The sequence below is a fragment of the Melanaphis sacchari genome, unplaced genomic scaffold, assembly GCF_002803265.2.
Source record: "Melanaphis sacchari strain LSU unplaced genomic scaffold, SCAv2.0 Contig79_pilon_pilon, whole genome shotgun sequence".
Lineage (NCBI taxonomy): Eukaryota > Metazoa > Arthropoda > Insecta > Hemiptera > Aphididae > Melanaphis > Melanaphis sacchari.
In genome coordinates this window covers 290,684-309,404 of record NW_020271559.1, presented here as the reverse complement: position 1 = coordinate 309,404, position 18,721 = coordinate 290,684, and the positions used below count along the sequence as shown (strand labels likewise).

The 18,721-nt window shown below is 26.5% G+C and overlaps 2 protein-coding genes across 2 annotated transcripts; one reads left to right on the top strand and one right to left on the bottom strand.

Moving 5' to 3' along the window:
* Positions 1-1,342: 1,342 nt before the first annotated feature.
* On the top strand, positions 1,343-3,937 carry LOC112601485 (solute carrier family 35 member C2). Its single transcript, XM_025349140.1, has 7 exons — positions 1,343-1,504; positions 1,588-1,802; positions 1,871-1,943; positions 2,009-2,127; positions 2,638-2,771; positions 3,342-3,508; positions 3,566-3,937. Exons 1-7 carry the CDS (start codon positions 1,358-1,360, stop codon positions 3,827-3,829), a joined length of 1,119 nt encoding a protein of 372 aa, XP_025204925.1. The 5' UTR covers positions 1,343-1,357; the 3' UTR covers positions 3,830-3,937.
* An 803-nt stretch (positions 3,938-4,740) lies between these two features.
* LOC112601534 (protein scabrous-like) lies at positions 4,741-17,991 on the bottom strand. Its single transcript, XM_025349220.1, has 8 exons — positions 17,648-17,991; positions 13,726-14,059; positions 12,940-12,987; positions 11,922-12,368; positions 11,121-11,234; positions 8,706-8,802; positions 7,098-7,280; positions 4,741-5,354 (listed from the first exon to the last, which is right to left on the bottom strand). Exons 1-8 carry the CDS (start codon positions 17,989-17,991, stop codon positions 4,936-4,938), a joined length of 1,986 nt encoding a protein of 661 aa, XP_025205005.1. The 3' UTR covers positions 4,741-4,935.
* Between the last annotated feature and the right edge of the window lie 730 nt (positions 17,992-18,721).

The following is an 18,721-nucleotide window of genomic DNA, read 5'->3' as shown; positions in this document are numbered from 1 at the left end:
ATGAAATTAATAGTTAATCAAATTACTTGCAATGATGAATTTGCCATAGTTCACCAAGGGCTAATGAATATAATGAGCACAATTGACGAAAGAAGGAATGCAATTGATCAAGCAGTAGTCAATGGTGATTTAGACAATATAATGATATTTGATGAAAGTATTTTACAAAAACAATGCCAGTAGTATCAGGTAATGTAACTAAGATAAAATCACTAATACAAATATCTGATTCTTCAATATTGATTCTAATATGAGTGATTCTGTTTTTAATTATGATTTTTGTAAACAACTGCTCAATTAGTTGATGGTAAAAATATATTATGATTAGGAAAAGAATATAAATGTAATAAATACACTAAAATATGTAGAAAAAAATTGAAGTGTGTAATAATTGTTTAACAAAAAAAAAATTTAAAAAAAATAAGTATGTTTAAAGTTTAGCAAAAAATTAGGTATTTATTGCATACTTAATTCTTGAAACAATGTGAAACTCCATATTTTCTAAATTTTAAATATTTTAAATGGCAACAATTTGATCAGAACATGTTATCGTAATGACTGAACTAATGTTGCACATTGACATAATAAAGGTATACTTCATATTAACTATATCATTTATGTTTAATAATTCTTTAGAATTTAGATTTTGAATGTTTATTTATTTTATATTTTTAGTTAATAATTTTTTTGTAACACATACAAATTTTTCTTTAGTTAAATTTCCTGTATAACCTTATATTATGAACAAAAAAAAATTTACATAAATTTATGTTAAATTATTTTTTAAATTAAATTTATCAAGTATTTATTATTTTAATGTTAATACAATAATAATCATATTAATCTATCCCTACTTTTTAATATTATAATAAAAGTTCAAGTATTATATTTCATAATTTATCATTAATCATTACTTTTAAATTTTTTACCACTCAAATTTAATACTTTGGTGGTGGTCAAAACTTAACTTTTGTATATAATTAGAATTGTTTTAAAGATTGTGATGATAAGAAATTCTTAATCATTTGTATTTAAAAGTTTGTGAGATATTTTGTATTTCATAGTTTACAGCACTTTCTAGTTTAATATCTCTTATCAATTATCAGCAAATTAATATTGATGTGTTGTTATTTGTGTTTTGTTACATTATTTCAATTTGTTTATCTTTATCTGTAGTATTCAACAATTAAAATTTTACAAATTTTGAATTAGCTGACTAGATGTATTCTTATCGTGTTTTTTAGTACCTCTAAGATGCATTTAATTTATGATAATTCATCTATTAATTTACTTTTATTATGTAAACATGTTAAAATTTCTTTAAATTTTTATATTTGCCACGCGTTACAATTATTAAATGAATAAATTCAAAATTTATATCAGATTTAAACGTTTTATGACCATGCCGTTTCATTTAAAAAATGTATTTAGTTCTAGCCTTTTAATACTGCCGTATTTTTTCTTCTCAATTGCAATTACATTTTACCAAAGATCATTTTTACAAGTATGAACAGCTGTTACTACAAATTATGTACTTCTGTTTTTAGTTTTATCTTAAATAAAATGTATACATTATTTTTTTTATAGATTTTTCATTTTCCTCTGCTTGTTGTTTCATGTCATTTGGTTTTAAAATTTCTTGCTTCAATCATTTATCGGTATTTATATCATGCAACTATGAGAATTCCTATTGTACAATTATCTTGGGACAATAAAGTTTCAAAAATTGCACCAATTGGAATTTCAAGCGGTTTAGATGTTGGATTTTCAAATTGGGGCTTAGAACTTGTTAATGTTTCATTGTATGTATTATTAATTTTAAACATTAACTTATTTCTTTATTAATATATTATAAAATTGTGTGTTATAGGTACACTATGACAAAGTCAACAGCTATTATTTTTGTGTTAGTTAATGCGTTGATATTACGTCTAGAAAAAGCAGTGAGTTAAAAAGTAATCATAATACTTCATAAGTATTTTTTTAATATTATTTTTTCCATTTATAGTCAGTGGTACTTTTCATTATTGTATTTTCAATTTCTGGAGGATTATTTTTATTCACATTCAAAACCACAGATTTTAGTACATTAGGATTTATTTTATTATTGACTGCATCATTTGCCAGGTAAATATAAAAATAATTATTTGTGACTTTACCAGATGTTACTATTGTATGTGCAATTGTAAACAATTAATCAATGATATTTTAATTTGAGTACATGTGTATTTATTACCAATTGACTATTTGTATGAAATATGTGTGTACTAAAAAGTAAAAACGTGAACTGTAATAAATAAATGTCATGTTTTTTCTACATTATCTAACTGAACCAGACAAAAAATAGTTTTTATAGATAAGTATTCCTAATGTAAATGGACTATTAAAAACTTTCAATAGATGTATGTATTGAAAACATCAACAAATTTTAATATTTGAATATCATCTTATCTACCAAACAAACCTTAACTATAAAAACATGTGATTTTATCTAATAAAATTATTAAGGTGGTAAATTAATAATGATGTCCTATAACATAAAGTGTTAAATCAAAATGTACTTATCTTTAGCTGTAAGAATGTATAATACTTGATATATGTCTAATTTATTATATAATGCACATTTATTTATTGCAGTGGTTTTCGTTGGACATTATCACAATTTGTTATGCAAAAAGCAGATATGGGCATGAGAAGTCCTGTTGATATGATGTATTTTAGTCAACCTTGGATGTTTATTACAATATTTCCTATTTCATTATTTTTAGAAGGTAAATATATTTATCACATAAAATTATAAACAAGCTATCTTTTAAAACTTTAACTTTTGGCTTTGTTTTACATTGTAAGAAATTTAAAAATAAGTTTTATAATTACTGATTAATAATTAAAATTATAGCTAGTTATTGATATGATATAATAAGTTTTTTAAAGTTGGAATATCTAATGTTACACAACTTTTTAATTATATATTTTTTTTTCTTGTTCTTTTAATAACATTAGTGTAAAAATAGGAACATAGTTAATTGGAACCATATTGAAATTTATAATTGATTTTAAAAATGCTTGTATTAATTTAAATGTAAATAAGTAATAAAGTAAAAGTTAGAAATAGTTTTAAAATTAGTCCAAGTACTATAAACAATCAATGTTAGATTTTCAGGCTTCTATTCTAACAAAAAAAATAATATATTATTTAATGAATAATTAATAATACCACTTAATAGGTATTTATATATTAATGTTCAGTAAAGTTTTAATTTAGTATTTTATCGTTTTTATTAAATGATAGTTGTTTTTTTTTAAATTGTTTTCTTAATTATTTTATTACTTATTTCTAGGAAATGATTTTTGGAATTGGTGGATAAATAATGAAAACATTGAATGTTTTCATATGATTTTACGTATATTAATTGGATCATTTCTCGCTTTTGGACTTGAAGTATCAGAGTATTTTGCTGTTTATAAAACATCAAGCATTACATTAAGTGTAGTTGGTATTATTAAGGTTAGTATAACTTAATCTGTTAGTTTAATATATTGTTTTAATTGAGTTTTTTATCAGGAAATTTGTATTTTGGTATTGGCTGTGGAATGGAATGGTGACAAATTGACTACCATGAAATACTTAGGCTTAGCTATGTGCATGATAGGTGTTATTGGACACGTATGGCAAAAATTTTCAAGATCAATTGAAAATCCATATGGTATTATTAATAACGAAGATAATAAACATTTAACGTTACCAGATAGCGATTCTGATGATTCTGGTGATTTAAATAGTTCGACTGAAGTGCTTTTTGATATATTAAACAGGAGACATTCTTAAATAATGTTGATATGCTTTATGTTTAAAAGGCTGTGAACTTTTTTTTTAAAGTGAATACATTTTCATTCTTAAAAATTCAACATTGTTTAAAATTCACCGACTTGATTGTTTAAATAACTGTGATATATACCATTATTGTATTTATTATTTGTTTATTTAGTATTTAAATCACATTCGCTTAAATTTTAATTTATTTGTTAATGCAAATTTTTTTGTTGAAAGCATTAAATGTTTTTTTATTATTTATTAATACTAATTTAATAATACTTTTATATATTTGTGATTGTTTGAATTATTATTTTTAATTTTATGGAAGGTTCAAGCCAAGTATTGGCTGTGTTTATAGAATTGTATCATAAATTATTAAAATAGTATATAATCAAATTTTATTATTGTTGACATAACAAATATTAACATATTATGTCGTATTCAGTACTTTATGAACATTATAAATTAAGATATTATTTATGAAATTATTTATGTACCATTGTATTGAGCATTATATTTTTGTACTTTTATTTATATCAGTGCTTTTAAAATTAAAAAAAATGTGCTTTTTGTTTAATACATAATAATTATGTGCAGTGATTCAATACATGTATAATAATAGAAAAAAAACATAACTCAGTAACTATGAATAATGTTTTAAAATACTTAGATGATAATTGATCATGTTTTGAGATCAAAATTTAACAAAAGAAAAGAAAAATGTTTGTTTAAATTATACTTATAAGTTATATGTACAATTTATATTAAAATTCAACTTAAATCTAAAGGTGTATTTATTTTTCTTACAAACTATAGTGATAATTATTAACATTTAACATCAAAATGAATTGAAAAAAAAAATAATAAGTTGAATGATGTCAATTAAATTATCAAAACTATTACCTAATCAGTTCAACATATAAATAGAAAAAATTCAATAAAAAAAAAAATTAAAATTAAACTGACAATATTATGCATTTATAAATAATATAAACTCAACATTGTCTTCACTTGACTAGCACACGTATGGGTTGAACGCCGCTTGGACGCGGGTATTATAAATACATATACATATTATCGTATAATTTGTATCATAATATTATAATAGGTGATCTACGTTATTGAACGGACACCGGACGTCCGACTCTCATCTCACTTTCAGCGATCGCCATCCACTGATTGCGGCTGGTGTCGAACCACGTCAGCCCAAAGTTGTACTTGCCGTTGAGGTTGGCGTGCTGACATCGCGAGTACCACCAGCCGCCCTCGTAGTTAGCCGCGCAGTTTGCAGCGCTGTCGTCTTGGTCGCGGTCCGTCGTGCTGAACCGGTGACCGTTTTGGAAGGACAGCGCGTCAGAGGCGTTACCGCTATAACCTGAAATGCCCAGCCGGTAACCATCGGTGGCGTTCGATACCGCGAAGTTCGCATAATCCGCCCGCCAATCGTTACCGTAAATGTCGGTTATCTGGACGCGCAGTGAAGAAGCGTTGTCCGCAGTCAGCCGGTGGATGGCGTCGTTCCCCAGCCAAAAGTCGCCTGTGAACCACAATTTATATTATAGTACAATACAGCAGGCAATTTAGAAATGTCATTAATTTACTATTGAATCAACAAAAGTTAGCATAATTTTCAGTACCTAGTTCTAGCATTGATTTATGAATGCCATTAATATTGATTGGGTAAATGGTGGAGGACAGACGGGCAGAGTCTTCCTCAAAATGATACGTTTACGTTGAAAATTTAAAGTAAGTTCAAGCCCCCCCCCCCCTGGGTGATATATTTGATCACCCGACGTCTATGGTCTCATGATAGTGATGTCTATATTAATATTGAGTTCACGTCTATATTAGAAATCATTACCTATGCAATAGACAGATTGGTACAATAGTCGGTTGTGGGGACTTTTTCTCTTTAAAAGTTTTATAAAGTTAGCTTAATTTTCCCTAAATAAAATGTATGATTAATGTTTTTACATTAAATTCCAATGATTTATATTTCTATACTCTGTATTTAAAACATATATTTATAAATACCGTCTACTCTGCTATGTGTTATAGGTACTTTATATACTATACAGAGAAAAATAAGAAGGGAGCTCACGAGGACAAACCTTTTTCTGAAGTAAAATGTATATTTATCAGTTTAAATATTAGAATTAGAATAGATTACTTTTTTTCGATTAAATAGCTATAGATTTTAATAATATATGACCATGTCCATTATTTGTTTATTCTATAATAATTGAGTATGGTGCAATGAATTGATGTGTATAGTTTATTTTTTTAGGTACCGAATCACTTATACAGTTGACTGTGAACTACGTCAATGAATTACAGGTAACATTTAAAAGAAAGATCCATGTCGTGACTATTATAGTCTATAGGTAACTATAATTTTAACTATTTTCTATTTAAACACAGGATATAAGCATGAGTGATGTGCAACTTAAAAAGTAAACACCCAATTACGTAAAAGGGATGAGTGAATACAAAATAACAAAATAATTTAAAATAAAATACGGCACATTTTCAGCATATTTTTTTTGTTTGTTTGTATTGAGAATAGCTAGTACCTACGTAGGCATAGACAATAGGTTTATATAGACCTATTACACATGTGTGAATTATAAAAGTGAACTATTTTATATTTTTAGTTTATTTAATGAAACTAATGTATTGTGAAAATAATTACGTAGGTGTTTGAGTATTTGTATTTTTTTTCTTTTAATTAAGAAGTTGTCGTATAGATATTAATTTTGTTTTGATCTCATATACCCATACATAATATCTAACCATAATCTATAATATTAATATATTATAGGTAAGTAGGTGACCAAATTGTAATTTTAGGTAATATGTATGTTAGGAATTTCTCTAACAATACATTTTGAACTGCGCATCAATATTCAGTAAAGCCTTGAAAAAATACCGTTAACCGTAGGTAGGTATTCTTTATTATTTGGTTTTCGTAAGGGTTACAATAATGTTTTGGTTTTGAAGACCCATGGGGTGTCAATTGTAAAAATTATTCACAAATAAAAACGCTTTGAACATTGTGCTCGACCTTGTAGAATCTAAAGGAGTTATGTGAAACATAACATTTAAATGTTCTCAACTATCTCAATATTTTTCGAACTGACAAAATTATTAATTCACGTGCTAAACGAATCCAAATATATAGGTGATTGTAATATTATTTAATACAAAATTATACACATTAAATTCACTTACAAATTAATTTAAATATTACTCAGTATTAAGTATTCTGATATTCACTTACCATATAAGTTTCCAAATCCTTTGGCATACTCTTCCCAATTGTTATTGAATTTGAGACGATCATTGGTCCTTTTTTGTACCGTGATCCAAGACATACCATCTGATATATCGCATTGAACCAGTAAGGGGTTTTTTCCATCAGGTGCTATGAGGTACGTTCCCGAGGATTTCATTTTAGAACAATCTATAAAACATTTGATTATATATTTAAATTTAATAAATTAAATAACTTTTGAGAAAATCTATAAGCAATATGCTATATATTCCTAAATTGATAAACAGGTATGTTAGAAATAAAATAAACATTAATTTTTGTAAAATATAAATATTGTATTTAGTGTATATACCTAAATTCATATTAGGTAGATTACTTACATATAATTTTTAATAAAAAAAAATTACTTGCATATTTTATGTTCCTACTTTTTAAAATATATCTAAAAATTAATATTAATTAATGCAATGATGGATAAATAAAATAATATGTTGTATTTTTACAATGTAGACATTATTCAAAACTCAAGTTTTTACTAAAACCCTTATTTTAAGCTATAGAAAGCAGAAAGCTTCAAAAAACGCGATAGATAGATATATCTATTATTTTTTGCGTTTATTAAAAAATTATAATATTTATGTCAGAATATGAATTTAACATTTCGTGGAAGTGAATGAAACACAAAGAATTATATAATATCATCTAAAATAATATATATATAGTACACATAATGTACTATGTATAGGCAGGCATATGTTTAGTTAAAACTTATAAATAATATTTTATGTATAATATTTAAATATTCCTTAAACGTGAAATTCAAGCTATTAGTTATACATTTATGGAAATACTGACTAGATAATTAAGAAAATTTTATAATTTTTATTCAGACGAAGGTATATTTATAATGTAATAATGAATGTACCTTTAGTCATACCAGTAGCTATACCTGGTAATTAGTTAATAGTATTATACGTGTTCTTATTTTACTACATGACGCGCATATATAAACATGGAAAACGGAAACAATGCAATAGTAACCGGATGAATATGAATACAAAAACCACCTGCAGTCATATTCGATATGGTTAACCGATCAAAATAATTAACTAGTGAATACTTCTATATTGCTGCAGGGTAACAGAAGCAACCCTATTTATAGTTTACGCTTCAAGAATTTTTTCAACGGACTTTTTCGATTTCAATTCCAGTTTTTTAAATTTTACATGTGTCTTCTATCATATTCCTTTTATAATATTATACATTAATATGTAAAACATTTTAACACAAGTGCATATATATATATGTATTATTCTAACTTCTAGGTAAAACACAGTTTTATTTATTTTAAAGAGTGTATTTTGTTTTATAATTGTATTTGAGGCGTGGACATAAGAATGTTAAGATGGAGTATACGTACTGCGTTATTTACTACGCTCACGTTTTACATTTTTTACCCTTGTGATATTTTATACGACTATTATTGCAGATGTATAAAACTTTTTTTTTTTTTTTTTTAAATTAAAATGAAAATAATTGTACATATTTAAATGCTAATAATACGATATTTATAATTATACACGCACTGACAAATGTGGGATAGTTCTCACATACCTTTGGGAAGTCCGTCGACAATTCTTTCGAATGAATTTTGCAATGTGGCCAATTCGTCGATTACGTATGTGCATTCCGTACAATTTTCTTTCATTATCTAAAAACAAAAACAATGGTTCTATTAGATCGAAATCAATTTTATAAATATTTTCATACACAAACAATTTAAAATATGCAAAAATATGTTAATTAACTATTAATGGTGGCCACGGCGATGTATAGGTACGAGTATAGTACCTTAAAACCTAAACACATAAATGATTTCAAACAATTTGATGATTATTGATATTGTACGATCTTGGATAATAACAATAACTGACAACTGTTTAGCTGTATAAATAAAATAGGTACTTTTTTTAATAAAAAAATATTTTATTTTTCTGGATTTTAAAATACCTGCTAATAGATTGTAATATAATTAAATACCATCATAAAACGTTATTTTATGCGAAGAAAAAAATGTTTTCCCATACTTATGTATTAATGTAAGCACATACATATACATAATATATACAGAATGGTTCTCCAAGCATGCTCGCTCCTTTTTTCATCTAATAATGAATTTATCCAATTTCCTATTTTCAATATTTTTAAATATAGATAGGTACTTAAAAACCATATTTTTAAGTCTTTGAATGTTTTGGCTCTACTTAAAAAGAACGTAGGTATTACTTAAAAAGAAGGAGATGATTCAAACTTGTGTTTTTCAAATGAGATCGCCCTTTATTACTGTAAATTATTTAGTGTATAACTTTTAAGAACGATTCCATGTATTTATCAACTTTGAAATTTGAATATGTAATTTTTCAGTCATTAAAATATTTATACTAAGGATATAACTATTGTCTTTAAAAATGGTTTTACAATAATATAAAATAGATGTAGTATTGGGTCTAGTGTTTATTTTACTTGGACTAGTTTTACTAATTATTTATTTTGAATGATTAATATTAATTACTATAATTGTGAGCATAACCTCCAAATTTTAAAAATCCAATATCATTGATCTATTATCTTTATTCCTTAGTACAAAAGTCAATAAAATCAAAAACTACTCGTTCAAATTTTGATATTATGTCAACATTTTCAAAAAAAATTTCCGGTTAATAATTTTTAAGTAGTAGAAAAGAGAATTCTCATTTAAAAAATAGAGGTTCTATCTCTACAAAACATTCCTTAAATATTACAGAAAATTTCAAAAATCAGATTTTGAAAAATTGTATTATTGAACAAGAAAGTAGGAGCATGTATGAATATATGATGAATCATATTGCATAAATCTTTCTACTCAGCGTGGCGATAAAAACTCTTTAAACTCTTATTTAGTTAGCGAAAATATGTATAATCATGATTATATAACAACGAGTGTAAAATTATAATTACTTGTCTATCGCATATGTTCGATTTAGCCGTATGCGAGTTAAAAATTTATTTTATTTTTATAACCGTTTTTTCTCTTAACTTTTTCTCGAAATAACAATTGAAAAAAGTAAGCCGAATTTTGGCATAATGCGTATTATATTTTGTAATTCGAGCGCTCGCCACTTCCGTTTCATTGAATTTTTCGACCATACATATCGTATCAACATTTGTACGTATATTTCATTGTTTTAATTTTGTACGTCCAACGAATATGGCTCCTTTAATAGTTGTCCTGTTCGAATATTATTGTGCAACCTTATTTTTGTTTATCATTCAAGTACGTGCATATTATAATAACGTTCATAATTCACTATACCAACATATTATGTTATTTATTACAGGCGTTCTAGTTAATAAATGCGTGCGTGCTGTACAATGAGTGTATTACAAGGAGCCGGTTCGTCCGACATATGGAATTGGGCAGGTGTGAGTAGCACCTGACCGTCGCCGCCGACTGTGACCTCGTGCTTACGTCGGGACGAAACAAATATTATGGTAAAAACACTAACCACCTGCCGCCGTCGGGTAGCGTGTGCGTCGCTCCAGGGGCCCCTATACGTTATTATTATCCGTATACAATAATATTATAGCGATCTATGAAATCACCGCAGATGATAATGGACCAGTTTTTTGTCGACCAGGATGAAAATTATTCAGCGAATTGCGTACGGGTGCAAATGTCGACATAATATTATAATTTATAAACGTAATAAATGGACAAACAATGCGCCAACACTTCAAAAAAAATTTTTTTTTTGGATATATACCTACGGAAAATTTAAAATCAAAAAGATCAAAAATAACTCTGCTCGATGTACCGTCACGATTTTAGGGTATATCAAAAGTACCTATATATATACATCGACCACAACATAATATTCATTATTGCAACGCCTGCTGTCAATTAATTTGAAATAGGGTATACGTATAGCTGCGGTAAAAGTATAAGCACCGATAGTATATAATAAGTAGTGATCGCTACAGTTTACTTACAAGGTGGGTCGTAACCGTTTTCCCGGTTTGTTTTTCGTTGTCATACTTGGTCATTTTTCTTTGTATGGCCGACATCCCTTCTCCGAGAGCTTTTGCAGTTAACATTTGGTTGTTCTGAAATCATAACCATTGCAGACTTACAATAAAGTTATTACGTATGACGTGTAAATATAAAGCGCATGATAAGGTATAGTGTTAATTCATTAGTATTATAAAAGTTTGAAATACTTTTCTTTAGTTCGATTTTATTCTTAAACTTTGAATTTTTTTATAAGCTTAATCTCTCCAATGATATATTAAATATATTTATATTAGTTTGTTTAAATAAGTTTTATTCTTTAATTAATCAAAAGGTAACAAAATATGTGTGAACATAAACAATCATTAGAAATGACATTTCTGGTAGCTTAAAATTTCCTATGACATCCATAACTACATAAGAAGATTTACTGCATTTGTTCATTTCCATTTAATCCTGCTCAAAATATTATGAACAAATATATTTTAATTAAACATTATGTGTTTATAGAACGTAATAGTTGCCCGAGTTATAAGTGCTTTTGAGTTTTTGAGTATTAACTAGTGTACTTATATATTATTAAACACTACATTGTCATTTACTCATTTATTATAGTATATATTGAGTAGAGAACAAAAAAATAGGTAGATTCTACTACTCGTTGACATTTTGATTTTAATGCGAAGTTTTAACTTGCAAAATTATGTATGTGGGAATTTTGAGATATTATAATAATACGATGTAGGTACATAGCAGATAGTATAATATTCTACTGGACTCACCTGATCTTCCTTAATGATGGCCACGGACGCGTTTATCCGAGCCACGGTAAATTCGATTTTCGATATTTCTTTGCGAACTTCCGGTAGACACGCGTCTACCCGATCATCGAGGTTTTCCACGCTCTCCAACAGCTCCAGTAAGGACCCGTGCAGCCGATCCTGCGTGGCCTCCTGACGAGTGGCATTAAATGCCAACGCTTCTTTGGTGGCGTTAAGATCGGCCTCGAGCCGTGACAGTCGATTTTCCCGTTCCACAGCCGCGCTCTCTCTGTACAATACACCCTTCATGCGCTTTTCTAGACGGGCCATCCGGTGAGCGAGGTACTTGCGCGATGACTCTAGCTGTTCCAGCTCCTGTGCTTCTTGATCCGTCACCACTGTGGTGATAACGTTTGTCCTCAGACGCTTGTCATTATTGTTGTTTTCGTTAACTTCAAACGCCACTTGCTGCATTCGAAAAAAAACAAACACCGGTATTATACACATGTATATATTTCATTGCATAATACATGCAGGTGAAAATAGAAGACTGCAGTGTTTGTGTATCGAGTAAGTTTGTAAATATTATTACATTATAAAAAAAAACACCCTGATTAATTCTATTAAAAAGTGATTTGTTGTATTTAAAATACCTACTATAGTAATTAATAATTATGTTTTTAACTACGATGTATAATTTTAAATAGTTAGAGAAGTAAGAGAAGTAAATATGTATTGATATATGTACTATTTTTATTCAATCGTGAATATTAATAATAACGTCTATACTATAAATACCTTTAAAATTTTTAGTCAACGTTATAGCGTTAAAACCTAGATAAATATAAAATGTAAAGAATTATTTTAGTAAAAATTAACGCAACCAAAACGAGTAAATTTCTTTATGTTACTACCCAACACTACATGTGTATAATAATAGGAACGAGAAATACATTGTTTTTGTTTTAGGTTTATATATATACGAGTATATGTGTGTATAAATGTAATATGTAAGCAATGTAAGTATACAAACACTCACTTTATAAATGTTGTTGTATGCTGTTTGTACGTCGTTTTCATTGTTTTTCTGGAAAACGTATACAATAATAATTATAAACGTGACTCTATATATGTTATGTTTTATTACCGCGTTCGCTTTTGTTATAGGTATACTCGTATAATATTATAATAGACAGGTATACGATTAGGCAGCATTATATGCGTTCGTTTTGATCCTTACCATTAAATAAAAAATCACCGAAAACGCCATTTGGTCAATGCGCGAGTAGATACTCTTTTTGGTGGCAGACGTACACCTACGTTAGCCATATGGTTTGATAATAATTATTACTATCTCTAAGGTACAATTGATCCCTCTTTTTTTTGTTTGTTAAATTTTGTTGTTAAATATATTTTGATATAACTTTGAAATTTCCATTGCTATATGCGTTTAAAGTGTAAGTGTTTTATTTTTTTATTAAATTGTAAAGAGCACGAATATATGATATACGTACATACATAGCATATTACAGGGATTATAATAGGCAATAGCGTTAATAATATTATTTACGCATTGCAAACAGCTGAATAGGTAATTTAATTCAATATGATTTTGTATTATAACTATCTAAAATCTTTAAATATTCCTAAAAAGCGAAATTACTTTTCTTACATTAATTTTACACTAGCGATTTGAATATATATTTTCTTTTATTCATTTATTATATTTACCTAAGTGGCTACGCAAACGAAATCAACGCATTTCTACTTGAATGTTCTCTAATAATATTTATAAATTTAAGAAATAATTACTAATTTTACTCACTTTATCAACTGCGATTTTATGTTTAGCCATGGTGTTAATCTTTTTCTCTAATTCGGAATGTTTAATTGATATTTCTTCGACATTCTTCTTAACTGACAGTAATTCTCCTTGCATTGTTTGTAAATCTTTTCGGTCAGAATCCAAGTCATTTCTTAATGCTTGCAGATCGTTTTGTATGGCTACAGTCTTGTGAATCTGTGCCGTTTCATTGATGGCCGACCACACTGCTTGCATTTCTGATCTCAAACCACCGATTACTTCCTTTAGCCATCCTACGGCTACTTTATCGCGGATCCCATCGTTACCAGAATGGGCCATCCTAAAATGTTCATCCCTAATACAAAGACAATCAAACATATTACCTATGATATTTTAAAATTAAAATAATTCAATTTTAACCTGAAATTATTTATTATATTAAGTTATAATAGCCATAATATGATCCATTTTCCGTATGGAAATTTAGGTATAATATTAAAATAAGTAGTCGTGTTACCGAATTGTTAAAATTGCTTTTCTTAACGTAATGGTCGTAATTATAGTTTATACTGCGAAAAGCCTATGAATATATTAAATTACTTTTAATTATTGAGAATAATAATATTATGTATTTATTTTTACTGAGCATAACCCCAAAACGAGCGTTAACTTTGTGTAACTTGTTTAACAATTAAAAATAAACACGCCAATGTGTGAACATCCGCATACGATATATAATTTTACTCCTTATTTCATCTTTCATTCTATGTAAATATTCAAAATGTTATGTTAACCATACGTAAAAAAACAATAATTTAAATATATAACTCTCATATTTAACAAGAAATGTTGTTACTTGTAAACAATACAGTAATTAATATATTTTGATAACTTGACATCTAGTTAAAAAATGATATATTTTAAACAATTACAACGTAAACTAAATATTTTTCAAGTAATAATAAATACCTACCTATTTATTATTTTGTCTTCGTATATTATGATTCCTAGACTTATACTGGCTTAAAGTAACTCAACAAAGATATTAATAAATAATAAAGGTAGTATATTCATTTAAATATATTACTTTGTTTAAATTTGCTAAAATATGACGTTAAAAACGTTAAATTACTAATTATCTATATTTATCATGTATGTATGCGTAATAATGTTGAAATTGATTATTAAGTGTTCATACGCACATTATTATGGTCAATAAATAATTACTTAGCAGTTCTGTAAATTATTGGTAGACAATTTAGTGATATCATAACATAAGAAATGAAAATTTTAATCTTAACACAATATAAATTTGAATCTCATAATAATCAAACAACACTCAAAAAATAGATGGACAAGGTTAGTTAGATATTCGAAAGCATTTGCATAACAGTAATGCATACATATAGGTGGATACGTGATGATTAAATGTTATTTAATTAATAAATCACTATGATTAGTAAATTTGGTTGATACTTGATGAATATATATAACATATATATGTACGAGTATACAAAACTATATTTAAAAAATAATTTAAAACATGCCTTACAAATTCAATTATATTCTAATTTCTGGTATTCAATTTTATTTGAACCTCTTTATAATACTAATAAGTAGAAACTAATGCAATATAATACATTATATATATTATATGCAATTAAAATATTTGTAATATCTGGAATTGAGAATACGAATTTAGACTTTATAAAATAGTTGAATAATGCAGCATAATTTTTGGAATCTTAAGCTATCGGTAAGAATATGTAATATCATTTGAAATAAATACGTATATAATATTGTGATATTTTATTTTCATGTGAAACTTATTATATCATTATATTTTTTCAATTTTTTAACTCTGCTATATCTATAACAGTGAGATATGCCATATGTGTAATATCTTAATTTTCAAAACTAACACTATATGACACATTGTAAATAACTCGTTGCGTTTGCCAGTTAGTTGTTTCTAAAAATACTGTTACTCCAGGCACGTGGAATTGTGTAACGATTTTAACGTTTTAGTTTCACATTTAATCCACACTATTATTTTGTTCTCTATAACTCGTATTTTACCAGGACTGTCTTCAAGATCACTGCACTTTGTGTTTTGAAGTTAATACAGGTAGGTAATAAGTATTTTTATTACTTTTTACGATGTTTTAATTTTTATTTGAATTTATAGTCAACATATTAATTATAAAATTTAAACGATTAAAAGTATTTGAAAGTTAATCTGTTATGGTTTGTTATGTTATATGATAATTTTATTTTATCATTACTTCTGTTCAATCAAAAAAACAGAAATTGAATTAATTTTTATTAAATTGTTGATACTAATTAGGATCAAAACACTCGAGTTTTCGTAATAAATACAGGTATATATATATATTATTTTTTTTCTAAGTAAGTTCTTAGAATAAAAAATTTCGTTAATTATTTGATTAAATGTATATTTATATGGTTATTCAATATACTAGTTAAGATACAATATTAAAATAAACAAGCAAAAATAAAAATTATACAGGATTCATACGTTTATAATTTTTATAAATATATGTGATTATAAGTACTACATTATTTAAAAATAAACTTTAATGCCTGATTACATAAGCAATTACTATTAACATTTAATGAATCAATAGAAATGTAATGATTCCTTAAACATATCTTAGCGGCTCATGATTGGCCCATTAAATTTTAGTGAACTGTTAAATTTATTCATTTTTGATGCAACCTAATTAAAATACTGATATAAATACTTAGTAGGCACTATTATATACTACTGTATATAATTATTAATTATACATATATATTTTTTTTTATGTATGAATTATTATATTTTTAAATAGTTAAATAAATAGTGTATATAATTTTAATAATCGTATTCTGTAACTCTTAATCATAATTAGGGATGGGATTTATATGCAAATGGAAAATGCATAATATGTATTGGAATGAGATTTTTAAAATCTGATGAGAATTGTCCTCGATTTAAATCATTCTTATTAAAATAACATTAATTTTACTTTACATAATTATTTACTTATTTTAACGGTTTTACCAATTAAATGCATATTTAGTGCATATTATTATTTATAGTACATATATTTGTTTTTTGTCTTATTTTCACGTTCACAGCCACATAATAACAATAAATTTACGACTGATCGTTATTGCCAAAGATAAAATGACATATTCATATTCAACATATATAATATTAATATGGATAAATTTTTGTTTTAATTTTTTATTAATGTGGGCTAATATTTTATAGATTGAAGATAAAGAATGTTAAATGGCGAAGATGACGAAATACATTTTTATATCTTCAAAACATTTTTATACCTTTTTTAATATTTGGTTAATTAATACTTATTTTTTTACATAATTTTAGATAAATATTTTTTCAATTGAATCATTAGTGCACATTTAATAATAAATGCATATTTTATAGCATTTTACAGTATTTTTAGTAGCATATTTTTAGGATTTTTTATGCATTTAAATCCGGTCCTCAATCATAATATATGTATGTATGTCTTTTTAATAATATATTATTATGGAAAATGTTATCTAATAATCTATAGTTATGAATTATATTGATAAATTTTATTATAAGCTCGGCTCATTGATTACAATTAATTTATCTAAATAAATTTTTTGAGATTTAAAACTTGTTGTAATCTTGTTTTACTTAATAATTTATAATTGAATTGAAAAAGTAATTTTTAGTGGTTGAAGACAAAAGAATATTTACGATATTAGTATTAGTAGACTAATGTATAATATGTATTAATGTGTTGATAAATTTTAAAATTGCACCCCTCAAATAGACGTCTATCAAAAAAATAGTTGGTGTATATGTATATTATTTCGATTAACTATAGATATTAGAGAATTAATCGCTAATATTTTAAAAACATAATATTATATTCACCTGATTAATTGAATTTCTTCTTTCAACGCATCGAGGTCTGTGCTTCCTTTTAGAGATTCGTAGAGTGATTTTTCCAACTGCTGGTAATCCTGTTGTCTTTTTTCCATCAGCAAGTTCAGTTGGTTTTTTATCGTCCTCAATTCGTCTGTATCAAGAGCTGTCTGAGCCCCAACGATGTTCGTGAACATGCACATAGCAACAGTTATTATCAGGAACAGAAACATGATTGTAGTCTTGCTTGAACACTTCGTTTCAAACTGAACACGGTTAACTAATCCGTCCAGACTTGTCCCTGTACCCCGGCCAGGAGCAGATGGTGCATGGCTCGTGTTCAGTTTGCGCATGCGTACATTGAATCCGGTTTTTTCACTTTAACGTGTTCTTACCTCTTATATTATATACTGAAATATAACATTGCAGAAACGCAAGTGTGGTAAAAACGAAATTTATGCTAGGAAAAAAATCAAAAGGATTGTTATTAAAGTGGTTATTTATTCGGACACTCTATTATATCAACGTTTAATCGATAAAAAAATCCAGTTATGCAGGTGTTCAACGAGCTTAGGCACGTGGATCAGTCGATTCTCTGAATTAAATATGTACCGGACTTGCTCGCTAATTATTTATCATCGGATATTGCAGGAGTTAAGCGCACTCTTAAACATATTGCTAATGCACGTCATGTTTGAATTATTTAATTTTTATAGTAAGGTACTTATTTTATAATTCAATATAATAAAGTGAAACTATAAAATGCATTATGTATATAGACTTCATTGATGAGTTCGGTACCTAGCTAATTACATATTTTATTTCCGTAGGTAAGTATAGATAGATCTTTGTTTTCCATTGAAATACAACTTTTTGAAGTGTAAGTATTGTTTCAATACTGTATTTTAAAAACTCTCTTAATCACAATTATTGATCTCTTATCGATAAAGATGACGATAAAGTAAACTGTTAAATGCAATGTATACACATCGTATTGTTTAATTCAATTTATTAGACACTTTAAGCTCAATGACCAACGCATTATTATAAAATAAATGTTTTATTTATAAAAACATAATATAG